Source organism: Poecilia reticulata, linkage group LG8 (assembly GCF_000633615.1).
Source record: "Poecilia reticulata strain Guanapo linkage group LG8, Guppy_female_1.0+MT, whole genome shotgun sequence".
Taxonomy (NCBI): Eukaryota; Metazoa; Chordata; class Actinopteri; order Cyprinodontiformes; family Poeciliidae; genus Poecilia; species Poecilia reticulata.
The window spans coordinates 13,136,833-13,152,379 of record NC_024338.1 but is presented as its reverse complement, the minus strand read 5'-3'; the positions used below and the strand labels follow the sequence as shown (position 1 = coordinate 13,152,379).

Here is a 15,547-nt window from a genome sequence, read left to right as displayed (position 1 = left end):
ATATATAAAAAGACTGATAGAAATAATCTTCTCTTCTGGTTGTTGTAAAGCAGCACCAGCCAGCTAATTCCCAAATAGGTATTAGCTGAAAACTAAAGTGATCAACTCTATTAAAAATATGTTTTCTATATTTTGTCGTGAACTTTACAAAATTATTAACATGAAAAATAAAAGCAGAAACTTCAAAGCAAAGAAAAAAACTTAACACACTGTGAGTAATAAGGTAATGAACTTTGCGTTGTACAGTGTTGCAGCATCTATAAAGATGTTTTAGCTAAAAAAAAATGCTACAGGGCAAGCAAGCCATGTCTTTACAACTCTGCTTTCCTGTGCTGACTGCAAACTTCTAAAATAAGCAACAGAAATAGTGTTGCCTTAACGATGTGGGCGCTGGTGTGTCTTTCTTAATGCTACTGCGATGAAAACTCCCAAGAAAACTCCTAATTTGATCATTAAAACCAGATTATTGCATTAAGTTATAAGTACAAATTTCATGCTGCAGGGTGAATATCAAGCCCCCCCCAAAAAAACGCTTAAGCATAAAGTAAATGGAATATGTAAAACTAAATGAACTGCACTCTCTGTAAGTAGGGAACTTTAGATCCACATAAACAATCTTTTATTTGAGCCAGCACCACCTACAAGTCCTGTTTTAGTTGCTCTTACCTCCTTGCAGGGTCCACTCTGTGACTTTATGGCTATAGACGCCTGTGCCTGCTCCGTTGTAGGCTGCCACCTCAATTTCATAGTTTGTCCAGATGATGAGGTCCTCCAGGAGCAGGCTGCTCTGGTCAGGGTTGGTGATGTTTTTCATCTGACAATCGACTGGAAGCCCCGACAGACAATACCTGGCAGCAGTGGGAGTAATTGATGGACGCAGGAGGGAAGGACAATACAGTCAGGCAACAAGATTAGTGAGATAAAAAAAGAACAGAAATATATAGAAATATATATATCTTTCCTTTTTTTTTAATGCAAAGCACCTCATTGAGCTAAATTGTAACACAAAAACTGGCATTATGTTAATAACTCGTCCAAACAGCACTGACCCGACAGGGCAACTAACCTTGGAAAAAAAAAAAGAAATGGCAGGTTTTCTTACCTGATGATGTAGCCTTGAAGAGGCCCATTCTGATGGCTCTCTGGGGGTGGCTGCCACTGGATCATTATAGACTGATTGGTGCGGCCACTTGCGATGACAGTTTGAGGTGGTGCGCTGGGAGGCTCCTCGGGTAGAGTCAGTCTACAGCGAAAAAAAAGAAAGCAAAAGAGGAAAGAGAGGTACAAGAAGAGACAAGGAGAGAAGCCATGCATTAATTATCACACGTTTCTGCATATTTCTATCCCATTTCATCATAGCGCATCAAGTCATGATAAAGCCTTGCTTTTGTATTTCTTTTTTTTTTTTTTTTTTGGAAAACGCTCCAAGAAGAAAAGTTGTGGAAGTGGGGTCGTGTTTTAGCCTAAAACATATTCCCCATACTGCTGTCCGCAGAGGGACCACTCGCTGTGGCAGAGAAAAGATCAAAGAGGCCTTGGCGAAAGTGGAGCAGCACGATGGAGAGAATGATAGCGCAGAACAAGAAGGAGAGCTCCATGAAGATTTTTCTTTTAAGTCAATTTAAGATGACATCTTGATTTCTTCTCAACGTGCCGGAGAAGCCCCTCTGGAGGAGATAAAGCAGAGTGTTTAGGATCAAAGAAGTGCCTTGGAAAAGTGTTGCTCTCACAGATGCAGTAACCCCCCCCCCGCCATCTCCTTCTTCTTCCCTTGTTTTGGTGAATTCACCGGGGGATTCTGTAAATGAGCGCTGGTTACAAAAGCACCGTGATGGTATGCGGCTGCTTTCACTTGCAGGTGTAAAAGAAGGAAATGTTGACAAGGGCCATGTCAAAAGTTGTGTGTACAGGCGAATAACATCAGATCCTGTTTGAGTTTGCCCTTTATGAGATTGTTTGGTCTCGCTAATCGACAGGATCCACCTGAGATTCTGGGTCCGCGCCTCTTCAAAGCCTCGGTTTATTTCACTGGTGAAGCACAGCAACGACAGTTAATATGAAGGAAAGAGAGGAAGCTGGGTCAGGGCACCCATCAAATCTTCTCAAAGCACATTTTAAGCTCATTCACACTTATATGTTGAAAAAATATGGCCCGACCGAAAGCTGGTTCATCTCTCCCTCAATTGCGTAAGAGAGATTTGGGGGGGAAAAAAAAGAAAAAAAAAGTGGTCTTACAGGATTCTCTATTGAACTGCCAAGATAAGATCTAGGGGGAGAACGAGTTGTTCCAGGGCAATAAAAGCCCTCCAAGTGCAATACTTTTCTCCGGACCACTGTTCAAATTAAGTTATATAGACTCCGAGTGGTGTTTTAGGGATTTTTGAGCACCCACCGATCCGTCTCTTTGCTGAACTGTCCTCTGCCGACGTCGTTGACAGCACACAGGCGGAACTGGTAGGAACGTGCTGGGATGAGGCCGCCGACAACCACCCCTGTCGACTCAGGCTCAATGTTAGCCAACAGTACCGTCCAAGGGGCATCTGAGATAGAAAACACGAGTTGTGAGCAACACACACTAAATATTAAATCTTTTTTTTTTTTTTTTAAGGCTGAGGAATGTTTCAGGAGCATCTCCTGTGTGCAGGCAAACTCAAATTTGAATTCTGTGTTATATCATTGCTTCATTTTCTGTAATAATATTGCAGTCACCTATACAAACAAGTCATTTATTTTGCATGCACTCCCTCTAAAGATCAGATTGCAATTCAATTATCTAAAACCCAGATCCCATCTGCATCCTCAGATCCATTTTCTTTTTAATGAGTTGTCATTTTCTCAATTTAGCCAAAGCTTAAATGAGAAATGGTCGAACAATTTAGCCTCTACGGGTGAAAACACCATAACTTCTTTGATTTTATCCGGAGGAAGAAGGAAAAAAAAAAATAAAGGAGATAGGAGCGTTGGACATCAACACAATTTAGTTCCCATGGAACCGATGGGTGAGGCAATTCAGTTACACTGATTGCAAAAGGCATGAAAGGATGCAGCTGGCAATTTAAGGGAAACAATAGAGACGTAATATAATAAAGGGGCTGAAAATTAGTACATCACACAGGAAAGAAGAAGAAACTTGACTTTCGAAATTACAAACAAGAAGAATTTAAAGTGAAGGCTTACTGTTTTCAGAGACCTCCATGGTATAGCGGATCAGTGGGCTGTTGCCATCGAAGGCCTGGGCCCACGTGAGGTTAATGGCTCTCTTTTCTGTGCTACTCAGGATCGCCACTGGGTTCTCTGGAGCATGAGGCAGTTGCCTATATGCACATGTGTGTTTATGAGAAACAAGTGATCAGTGATTATCATGTGCTTAAGTGTTTTGAGTTTCTGATTTTGTGTGATTCCTGTAAAGTGTCTCTCAGATCTATAAAAAAAAAGTGCACAAATTAACTTATTTTTGTTATTATGATTAATTCAGACAGGATAAATAACAAAACTAAACAGCTAAGCTGAGAGTCTTCCATTGTAGATTTTAGAGGTGTTTCATCGATTACAGAGGAGAGCGACAATAAATTGCAACAGTCAAGAAAACAGCCATCAATCATTACCTCCCCAGACTAAAGTAGGCAAGGAAAAAAAAAAAAAGAGAAAAAAAAGCCCAGACATCAAGATCAAGATCAGTTAGATAGGGTGCAGACCTGACTCGGAGGTGGGCGCTACGGGAATCGTTGCCCCCCACCGAGGTCACCCTGCAGATATATGTTCCGATGTCGCCCGACCACGTCTGGGAGATGTGGAGGGTCCCGTCAGGATCCAGGCGCAGGCGGGGCGACGAGTTTACGTCAATCACCGAGCCGCTCTTCTCCCACACATACCTGGCAGGATTGAAAAGCGTGTCAAATGCACATTCACCGGGACACATACACCGGCTTGTGCCTTTCTACTCTTTACTCCCGAGTGTTGTGACAGTAAATCTGTTTTCCTTGTGTCAGATCATACGGCAAACACAGAAGCTGCTGACACTGATGAAAAGCCTTGTGAAGTGGGTAACAAAGTGTTCTGAATCTGAAAACCATCTCTCTCTCTCTCTCTCTCTCCGTCTCAGCCACACATACAGCGCACATCATATCATCCAGCCATTCCACTCCATGTCATGTCAGACATCCACCCGCACATACGATCCCTCTTATGCATGCATCGAGGCATGCAAGTGCCACAAGCCAGTGTGATTAATTGCAGCTATTCGGGCTCTCCGGCTAATCTCCTCTGTGTTGCATTTAATTAAAGGCACTGTCTGAGGTTATTACGCTGTTTACATATTCATCTGTTTACCCTGCAATCTGATCAATGTCGCAGGCCCACAGGTGACAGGCACTCTAATCACTGGGCTCCCAAGACGACATTTTGCTCCCTCAGAGACAGCTGCGTGTTCTCCGTCGCGCTCACAACTGACTCAGAAGCGAGGCGAGGCCACGTACTAATTCCTCAATCCGATCTTCAGTTTCCGAATCTCCTCGCTGGAGTATTTCCAAGGCTGGATTACCACAAGATAGCGCCCAGATTTCATAAACTAATTAAATCCACTCTCGGTTGAGTTTGTCTTCCAGATTGCAAATGCTTCATGGAAGATCAGGCCATCAATTTGCAGCGCGGATGAGCGAAAGTTACCTTATGGTGACGCTGGGGTCGTGGGTCACGCCGCAGGTCATTACAGCCTTGGTTCCCTTGATGACACTCTGGTCTTGTGGTGGTTTAGTGATGCGGGTACGTGCTGTGAAAAGACCCAGAGGCTGGTGCTCAGAGACCACATGTTTGAACAGTGGATTTAACAGAGCTTAGTGGACTGGATTTTATCTTTTACTCAGTGTATCTCGGAAGCAGAATAAATCATCGCAGTAATTTCAATGGATGTTTTGCAACGGCTGCTCAAGGACTGATAGTTTGCATTCATTTACAGTGAAAAGATTATGTTACCTTAGTGATTATAACTAGAATATCTTGAAAAATTAGCAGCTGAGTGTATTACTCATAATTTCCTTTTGAAAATCAAGGTCTTTCAATGAGTGACCTTTAAAACCTGAGCATCTCTTCTGCTAATTTATTTGTTTGACATCTCTATGAGAAATATTGCAATGAGAACCTGGTTAAGACAACTTTAAGGTAAAATTCTGCTTTTTCCACCTTTATGTTATGGTACCAATGATACTCAAAATAACTTTTTTTTTATTTGTAACAAAATACTTTTACTTTTGCATACTTTTACTTCTCTCCTTTTCGTCAAAAACCAGCTACAGGAACAGGATTGCTTTCTAAAAAAATGACTGATTTCAGTTGATGTTTTAGCTTGTATTGTAATGTGGTCACACTTTATGTGTTTAAGGTGATGGACAATGTTGAGCACAGTGAAGCAGCTAAACCAAACAGCAATAGTGATTTTTTTTTCTCATATGAATCTGTTGATATTCTTGTTTGACATTTTCAATCTGACTGGTTTCTGTTCATATTTTCCGCCTGTAAAGTGAGACATTACCCCGCTGTTTTAACCTGAAATAGTTTTTGGTAGTAGAGTGGCACTCAAACTACTTTAGCATCCCTGAACAACTTCCTTCTTTCTCGACTGCTTGTCAATGAGATTGGTATTTATTTTATTATTTTTTTCCTTCCTTCTGATGTTGACTAGAAAGGATTGGGCTCATTATACGGAGCACTATCTTTCCTACCCTGTGTGTAATTTTCAGCGCAAATACCGAGCGATGCAGCAGGTATGCAGGAAACTGTCAGGATTCGAGCACGCAGAAGCTTAAATTTGAAAGGGTACATTTTTATCTTGATTAAATAATGATTTTCAACAGCATGGTAAAACAAACTGAAAAATGATTTGGTCTCAAATTGAAAAAAAGGCTGATTTTATAGGAAAGTATCAGCTTTAATTTACTGTGCTATTTGATTAGATTTCTTTGTATGTGTGGACTACTTTAGTTTCACTGACATCTGATGTGAAACGTATATTATGAGAAAAATAATGATCTTTTTAATACTTACTTCCCCACTGCATTGGTGAAGAAATTTCTAATGCTAATTGTGGCTATTCGAGCGGGTTAAATCTGCCTCATTTAAGCTTACCCCACACCACGAGATCAGCGGAGGCCTCATCAATGCCCCGCGAGTTACTGGCCATGCAGGTGTAGGTACCGGCATCAGACAGGTGGGAGGGGCTTATGAGCAGGCTGCCTGACTCAAGCAGGGTGAACCTAGGCAGCTGGACTGAGCCGCTAGCCAAGACGCGTTCACCTGCAGGGAAGGGGCAGGAGTGATTGATGGTTTTGGAAGGAGTACAGGGAGCAAAAGAAGGGAGGACATGGTGAGGCACACGGAAAGAGCGATTAGGGCATTGGAGAAATGTCAGAGTGGCATAATAGGAGTGTAAATAGTGCAACAGAAGTAAAAAGATAAAGATTAGCTGGGGAGCATTTATATTGTGGATCTTTTCTGTAGCTCTTGTGTAACTTTGGCAAGTAAAGACAAAAAAAAAAAAAAAAAAAAAAAAGCTGCATAATAACCGCCCCACAAGGAAGTTCACACTGTTAGCCCACGTACCTTTCTGCCAGGTGATGGCTGGGCGCGGGGCTCCTGAGGTCTCACAATGCAGAATGACTGACATGCCATCAATCACCGCGCTGTCAGAGGGGCCAGCGGTGATGTTGGGAGCAATACCTGGGTGGGATCAGCCACACACACACACACACACACACAAAGAAGCATGCATATATTTAAAGAAAATCAGGTGAGACAGAGATGATAATGAGAGACATAAACAGCTTTGTCCCTAATAAAGCAGGCGGCAGCTGAGAGCTTAATAGACTTGACAAAGGGGGCAGCCGTCAGGTCTCATTCCCAGCGACAGCTCTAAGACTCTGACAAGCCGCTCTCATCTCCCTGCTTCTCCTGCTCAGAGTCTAATTCAAAAAATAGGGCAATAATTGCACAAGCTTCCAGTGTTAGAAGTCTGTCACTGCCATGGCGATATATAGATAGATGGGTGTCGGAGAGAAGATGGGGAGCGCGACGAAAGAGGATTAGAAATGAGACAAGAGGATCAGATTTGCGAGTTCGGAAATGCAAAGACTGAGGAAGAAATTAGAATTTCCAAAGAGGCATACTTGTAACGGCCAAGTAGGTGTTTGTCTGGATTTCTCCTGCGAGATTGCGGGCGAAGCACTGAAACATCCCAGTGTCGTCCGGCAGGAGGCCGTTGATCTGCAGGCTGCCTCCAACCAGCACCTTGTACCTGGGGATCTTCACTGGGCTGATAGGCACTGCATCTTTATACCACACAATGTCTGGCTGCGGCGTTCCTGCAGAAAAAAGATTTACCTCCTCAACATGATGTCTACTTGTTTTGGGTTTTTTTTTTTTGCTAGATTTTTATTCTATTTTTGCCTTTCGCTCATCAGCAGAAGAAAATGACTGACCTCGTGCCTGACAGGGTATATCTACCACCTTCTCCATTTCTGCGGTGATGTGACTTGGTGGCTCTTTTATGAACACAGGATATTCTGTTTCAGAAAGACAAAAGCACAGCTAGTTTAAAACATTTTACAAATGATCTCGAAAGCAAATTTTCATTCAACCCCTCTCTGTTGTACACATTACTTAAATTACTCGTGGTAGTCCAAGAATCTGACTCTAAATACTCTCAATACGGGAGCGAGCATGCTGAGGCAATACCCAGCTGCTCTGAGTCTGAGTGGGACTGAAGTGTCAGCTGGGTTTTAATTACCAAGAACATGCAGGTAGGCGCCAGCGGTGACCGAGGGGACGCTGCTACTGCGAAGAGATGCCTCGCACTCATAGTAGCCGCTATCACTGACCACAGGCAAACTGATCACAAGCCTGCGACCATAATCCCTGATTCCTGTATTGACCACTACGCCGTCTTTCCTCCAAGTGATGCTCATTTTAACAAGAGGTCTAAAAGAGAGAGAGAGAGAGACAAAAAAAGATGAAAAGGAAGGGGAAAAAGAGAGCAAAAGATAGAGAACGTGACATTAATACAAACTTTTATGCTGTTTCAAGGTTAAAGAGCGTTGAGGGTGAAATTTGATACATCTGTCATTCTGATTAAATCTTTGAATTGGAGATAATAGTCAGAATTCAGAGCCGGGACCGCGCGAGATAGGGAGAGCAGAGCAAAGCCTTGAATCAAAGGGAAGAATGGAGGAGAGGTACAAAATGAGAGATGTGCAAAACACTTTTTTGATCGTGTTCAAACAAAAGATTTCCGGACTCATTTAAATCACAATATCAGATGTTGAGGAGAGATAAAAGTAGAGATTCGATCATCTCTATGTATATATTTTTTTGTCCTTTTCCCTCCAACTGCGTATCTTTTTGTGAATACTTACCTTGCATTGGCAACGCACTCCATGATGGCATCATTTCTTCCCACCGTTACCGTGGTGTTCTTTGGAGGGATGATGATGGAGGGAGCGATGGGGTCTGCAGGTCCTCCAACATCTATTGCATTCATTGAAACACACACACACATACACGCACACACACACACATACACACACACAGACAAAAAAGTGAAACCAATCTATAAAAGCGCTCCAACATCTGATGTAGCCTGTGCATCCGCCTGATGCAGCCAGCTGAGCATGACTGGGTCCTTACACGTAGACTGACAGTCTGTCACTATCGCCAGCAGGCAGCCAGTTTTCTATAAGCCAACTATTAACACCGCTGTCTGTACTCTAGGATCCTCTTTTTGTGCCCCACACAGCATTTCCCTGTTCAAGGTGTTAGACCAGGTGTTACAAGCTATTATGTAATGTAATTGAGACAAACACAAAAAGCGATTAAATGCAGCACCATCACTCACTGGTTTCACGGAGCCTCCAGCCATCCATCGATTCACTGCCCTCAATCAGTGATCTCTCTCTGAATCTGATCTCATTTCTGCCCCCCCCACCTCCCTCCTCCAGCCCCGCCTCCCGGGAGGAACGGCTATGGGCCGGTGAACTCATATGGTGTTTGAGTGATTGCACGTTTACGGTGTGCTGTACGCGTGTGTTGTGCGACCATGTGTTTGTGGGGTGCTCGATTTTCAGGGCGAGCGCAGGTTAATAAGGTTCCTAATCAACTTTTTATTATTAGTAATGTTATTCCGTGCCACCTCATTGTGAGTCTCGCCCCTTCATGGCTCGGTGTTTAATCTCAGCAGCGTTGTAACAAAGCTTCCACCTCAAACACTGCCTCTAAATGTCGACGCAGACCTTCTGAGGCTTATTACTGCTGTTGGTTAAGCTACGGATCAGCCTCGCATTTCAATACCTTGAGTAATCTGTAAACCTATTTTACTCCAAAAGAGTTTTGCATAGAAATGTAATTAAAACAAATTGATAAAGATTTGGTGTAACAGTTGAAATAGTATTCGGTAAATGCAGATTTAGACATGAAACAGGCACACGCACAGTTGTACAGATTCGAGAAAAAGTAGGAAGGCATTTTCAAAATGCAATTAGTATGCTACAGTTCCTCATACTCAACATCAAAATGTCAGAATATTTTTCACTTAAATATGTATTTTAAACACATTTTAAGTGTTGATTTAAAGGGGGAAAAAAAGAATCGAATTCCAATTTGAAGGGGCTGCACAGTGGTGTAGTTGGTAGAGCTGTTGCCTTGCAGCAAGAAGGTTCTGGGTTCGATTCCCAGCCCTGGTCTTTCTGCATGGAGTTTGCATGTTCTCCCTGTGCATGCGTGGGTTTTCTCCGGGTACTCCGGTTTCCTCCCACAGTCCAAAAACATGACTGTCATGTTAATTGGCCTCTCCAAATTGCCCCTAGGTGTGAGTGTGTGTGTTGCATGGTTGTGTGTCCTGTGTGTCTCTGTGTTGCCCTGCGACAGACTGGCGACCTGTCCAGGGTGACCCCGCCTCTCGCCCGGAACGTTAGCTGGAGATCGGCACCAGCATCCCTCCCGACCCCACTAAGGGACAAGGGTGAAAAGGAAATGGATGGATAGATGAATTCCAATTTGAAATACATAGTAAATTTTCTCCACATATAACAACCACAAAATCAAATGTGTCTAATTGTTAACCAGCAAAGTGAATGATTCATATTTATTATTTCAGTACTCTGAGCCCAAACCCACATCAAAATGGGTTTTCAAATACTAACTTTGAGTTTACTGAATTGTCTCACTAACACCCAACTTTGACTCAATTTAAACTTTGTGGACTAATCTTTCTGTGACATGAAACCAGCCAATTACTGTTAACTTTACCAATTCTTTCAAGACGAGTGGTCAAAGAAAGCCAGCCAACACTACGTCAGAAGTTTGTTTTTGAATTAAAAACACTGAGAGGTTGAGGAACAACTTACAAAATGACATTTAACCAAATACAAGTCTGTGTTTGTGTGAGCGCACATATGAGCCTGCATGTATAATTCTGAATACATTTGGAATTTTTTGGTAATTTGTTTGGATATGTGATTAATATTCATAGCTACAATAAGTGCATGTGAACTTATGCCTGGAAGTGTACAGTCGCTACATTTAAATTAACCTTAGAGATGGGTTTAATAGAACAAAATATTTATGAAAAATCCATCTGAGACATATTGTCGAAGGGTTTCGTGGACAAAACACGGCGATTACGTTCCGATGTGTGAAATTAAGTCGGAGACTCAGATGACATTAACATTTTTTGCTGCGGGGATACAACCTCTCCGACAATTGAAAACAGATGAATTTTGTATCACTTCAGCCGACTGAGAGGTTAGAATTATTCCACACTTCCCCATTACCTCATTTCATTACGACAGTACAAGCACCACATTGAGGCTGTTGTTGACTTTATTATTACAATAATTAATCAGCACAGTGAAGACCCCAATAAATCCATGCAGAAAAAAAGCCTTTCTGTCAGAGTTTCGAAAAAATAAGAAATTAATTCCTGTGTGAATTCAGGGGATTGGTAAGGAAAATCGAAATCTCTCGGGCTAAAAGTTGTGAGATTGCCGCATTCAGCTGATCTGTGTAATTCATGAGCCTAATTAAGTAGGTGGATTTGAGTGGAAAAGTTGATTGACGTGGGGGGAGAGGGTGGAGAAAGAGGAATGACTGGTGAAAAAACATCCACCTATGTTGTTGAAAAATGAACTAATAGTAATCTACGATGAGAAGCTCAACTCAGTCTTGAGTAGCATTAAAATTTCTACTAGATTTATTTTAGTTCTGAACATAATATATGCTATATTTGAGAGAAAATGTGGTTATTTGCTTATCTAACATTACAAAGTGAGAAAACAGCAATGTTTTTTTTCCCCCATAAGACACGACTGGCTCCCTGCAGAAACTAATTAATGTATTGCAGTTCATAAACTCCCTGTGTTGAGAATACCTCAAGTGTGTAATCATCCAATTATATGGCAAAATTAAACAACACAGTGACCTGCATAACAAGTCCTCGCTACTAATGTCATAGCATTGTTTACATATGTCACAGTCCAAAAACAAGCGTAAACCCAAGTCATGTCGGGTGTATTTTGCAATCTGAAGAATAAAACCTAACAAACAAAGTGCCTTGCTACTTGAAACATTATGTTATGCCAGTTTGTTTTTACTTATGACACTCAGCTTTGGCTCATTTGTATTCTCCCTCAAGAACACAATGCTCCCTTTGCTGTCTTTTCTTTCCCGATTTTTCCTGTGTCCGTGCGTGTGTGTGTATTTTCTCTGCAGAAATTTCCTAAATGAACAAACACAGCTCTGAAATGCTTATTGGCTTTAAGATGCAAAAATACAACGGCGTGATCTGCAAGGTCAGATTCGGTGAATTTCAACTATTTCTGGTCCCAGCAGATTGCTGTGTCACGCACGCTGACTGACTTACAAAGGCCGCATTATTACAGGCATCTGAAAAGCAGATGCAGGCAGGCGTTTTTAAGAATGTGTAGGCCCTAATGCAAGCACTTTAAAATCTTCATCCAGCACTCCTTGTCACATACATTTTGAAGGAGATGCAGTGATATTTGAGTCATTCAAAACGTCCTTTTGGGAGATTGAAGATATATTTAGTAACTTTTAATTGGCTTGGAGGGGTAAGCAGAGAAAGACTGATTCATTCAGATAAAAAAAGAGAAGTGTGAGAATCTGTGTGACTTTGTTTAGATAAAACGTGACAGTAGGTGGAAGGATTGGCGAGCATCCGCCGGGCTCTAATTATTAGGAATTTAATCTTTGCTTGGTCTAATGATGCAACATTTCATTCGAAGCAGTTACAGACTTTGTTTTGCAACGCAGGTCGATCTTCTAATCTGAAGTTTTTCCGTGCGCGTGTAGTTTTCTGTTAAATCTTCGCTTTATGTCATTTTCAGAAATCTGGTTACTGAACGGTGGGTCAGTACAGACCAGGTAAACATAGTAATTTATTAAAAACATGTTTACCTAAATTGTCCAAGAAAGTATTGAATTAGGCTGAATACAAATATACAGGATGCTTTTCTGATTTTACTTTTCTCTACCCTTCACAATTGCACAATATTTCGTTAGTCTACAAAATAAAATAGATGAAATGTTGTGGCTGTACAACCAGTAATTTACAACCAGTAACCAGAGACTAGAGGAGCAGCAGGACAAAAAGAGGATAAACATCAGGCTGCAGGTATTCAGGTGTGATTGACGTTTTTTTGGACAAGACAAAAGAGCCCATCGATAGTGTGGGCCATTTCTGTTCCCACTGTATGCGGTGGAAACCAACCACCTGTTTTAGAGCCGCTGTATTAAATGAATGCGTGTGTGTGTCTTCAGCTGAGATAAATAAAAACTGTTTTTCTAAATGACATTTTCATCTGTGCCAGCCTGTTGATGCAGTCTGCTGGCGACACAAACAATCTGCTGGTTAGCAGTGTCTTTCACTGCGTGGGCGAAGACGTCTGTTGCTTAACTGCGAAGTACGCTTGAGTGCCTGTGAGTGTATGTCGCTTTATGCGCACTTACTCTCCACTGTGAGAGTGATGGGCTGACTGGTTTTGTTCTCCCCGTTCTTGTCATTCACTGCTTGGGCGTAGTACCGTCCTGCATCTGGGGCCACGGTGGACAGGATGACCAACGTGTTGTCCAGAGTGATGGCACTGATGAGGAAGAATAGTAAAAAACACAACAAAAAAAACAAACAAAAAAAACATTAGATGTATATTTAAGTCTGTCACTTTAGCTACAGCTGAGCCTCTAGACTGACATGAACATAGTTGATTTTTTTTTCCATTAAGAAACATCTTCACTCTGCTCTTGTGCTTAAAATTTCCTCCACACCCAACCAACTATACAGGTGGAGACACACACACATACACACCCACCCACCCACAAACCCACACACAGACCCACTCAGATCATTAAATCAGTGAATAGTTGTTTCTTTCAGTCAATAAATCCTAAGGGTAGACTGACACACCAGTAAGCACATAAATTATTTCTAAAAAGCAGCACACAAAGACATTTTATGAGCACTTCCATCTACAGTTCACTGCAATTTTTTATTGTCTATTGTTATTTTCCATTTCTGAAAAAGCGAAGGGATTTCCTTTGTTTGAGTTTTGTTTGGCCGTGTGGAGCTTGTTCTGCACATACCTACACTAATTAATGGGACCTTTGACATAATACAATAGTCCTTTTGAGCAAGACTGGAGATGTGAACATAGTAAATCTGTATTAATCCTCCTCCAGTTGGAGTGAAAATCAATTTAAAAGTGCATACCAAAACCAATTTCAGAGTTATCACATACTGATAGCCATTCTAGAATTGCTTAAACAATCTTTGTATCTAGTGCTTGATATTTGATTTGTCTCACAAAACTTAAGTTTCCTTGTCAGCGTGTTTCACTATTTTGTTGTCGGATAAAATCTACTTTTCTGAAAAACAAAGTTCTGTATTCTGTGAATGTCTCTTGGAAACACAACAGGAAGCATAAGCCAACTGATCAGTACTGCCATAGGGCTCCAGACTTTTTAGACAAAAACGTTAACATTTTATGAATCCATTTGTTAAAAAGAACTGGAGCAGACAGGAATGGATTAAAAGAAAGAACACAAAATTTCAACAATCATTTAAAGAAAATGCTTTAAGAAAGCCTTAACTCTTTGTTGAGGGTCAAGAAGTTAAAGATGAAAGATTACAGTTTGGCTAAACTTTGGACAAAACAAGCAAAATGAAATCAATCACAAACAAGAACTTCCACTTTGATATTCATTGCATTCGTCTTTATTCAATATTTGTGCTGTATTACCCAGGTTAAAAAAAACAAAAAACAACATCCATAAGATTCACAAAATTTTTTGTCAAAATCCACATCAGAATCAATGATGGGTTGCACATCCATTACAGTGTTTATTAAAGCGGTATGATCATCTTGAAAGTTGTACGCTGCAGACTGTTTTACTGCTGACACTGTCCTCTTGTCCTGTCCTTAAAGAATTAGTACAGTAGTGGTTTATGGATCTCACAATTTGTTTTAAAGTTAAGCAATAATTTTTATCATTTTTTTTCTTTCGCATCAGGGAGGAGTGGGTTCTCCTTAGCATTGTGCACAGAGAAAGCACAATGCTGAATATATGACTGTAGACTGGAGGAAGTCTTCACTGGATAAATCTATTTGCATTGTAGCATTTAAATCAACGTAAGAATATCTTATTGTTGACTGGGTGTGTTTTTTTTTCTTGTTCATACATAAATAGCTGAGGAAACCTTCACTAAATTACCCTACACTGTAAATTAATTCCTCAAAAGTCAGTTTGAGACTGATCTTGAGATTTGTAAAATAAAAAGAAAAATTATACATTTCCGATGCTTTTTCTGGATTAAATCTAAACTGCAGGGGCAAAACAGAGGTGGCTCGATCTGAGTGTACACAATCCATACCTGGCAGGGTTTCTTTTACCAATTTTCAGTTTGATCTTGAAGAGGAAATTTATACTTTGCTATCCCGTTGTGTTCTTTTATTCAAATTCTATGGCTGTTGAAAGGAATTGCATTTCTGGGTAATAGATTTACATTTATTTTGACAAGCAGTAAAACATACAAATATTTGCTGTGTCAAACCTACAAACAATAAATATTCATAAAATTACCTTCCCTAAATTTTAAAGACATCCTTTGCAAACTTTTCTACAAACATCAGTGCCTCAATAGACCAAATCCAGGCTAGCCTGACAGGTCAGGGTATTTGCAAAGAGTCTGTGAAATGAAAGTTGACATTAAGCATGTGGCCAGATTAGACTCTTCTTATATCAGCCACCATCTGCCTGATCGAAGTGGAAAAAAACGCTCCAGGACAATTAGAAGCAGCAGCTCTCGCCGAGTCAACAGACTCTTACACAAACAGACAAGCAGGGAAACACAGACACACGCACGCAGACACACACCTGTGAATATCAATGTGGCCTGACACTAAGCAAGCAAGAAAGCGGTAAATGCTGAGTGTCCTTTCAGTGCCTCTCATCGTCACAGTGTTTTACTGCTTGTAAAAGCCAACTGTGTACT

The 15,547-nt window shown here is 41.1% G+C and overlaps 1 protein-coding gene across 5 annotated transcripts in view; it reads right to left on the bottom strand.

Moving 5' to 3' along the window:
- LOC103468816 (protein sidekick-2-like) overlaps positions 1–15,547 on the bottom strand; it is a 105,538-nt gene that overhangs the window by 26,026 nt on the left and 63,965 nt on the right. For all 5 annotated transcript variants that reach the window (XM_008416144.2, XM_017306304.1, XM_017306305.1 and 2 more), the window contains 13 exons: positions 13,009–13,142; positions 8,403–8,514; positions 7,778–7,968; positions 7,470–7,553; positions 7,158–7,352; positions 6,595–6,711; positions 6,121–6,288; positions 4,666–4,768; positions 3,696–3,872; positions 3,178–3,314; positions 2,393–2,540; positions 1,103–1,243; positions 667–848 (listed from right to left, as the gene is read on the bottom strand). In XM_008416144.2, the coding sequence (XP_008414366.1) occupies positions 667–848; positions 1,103–1,243; positions 2,393–2,540; positions 3,178–3,314; positions 3,696–3,872; positions 4,666–4,768; positions 6,121–6,288; positions 6,595–6,711; positions 7,158–7,352; positions 7,470–7,553; positions 7,778–7,968; positions 8,403–8,514; positions 13,009–13,142 (1,889 nt within the window). The remainder of the gene's footprint in view (positions 1–666; positions 849–1,102; positions 1,244–2,392; positions 2,541–3,177; positions 3,315–3,695; positions 3,873–4,665; positions 4,769–6,120; positions 6,289–6,594; positions 6,712–7,157; positions 7,353–7,469; positions 7,554–7,777; positions 7,969–8,402; positions 8,515–13,008; positions 13,143–15,547) is intronic.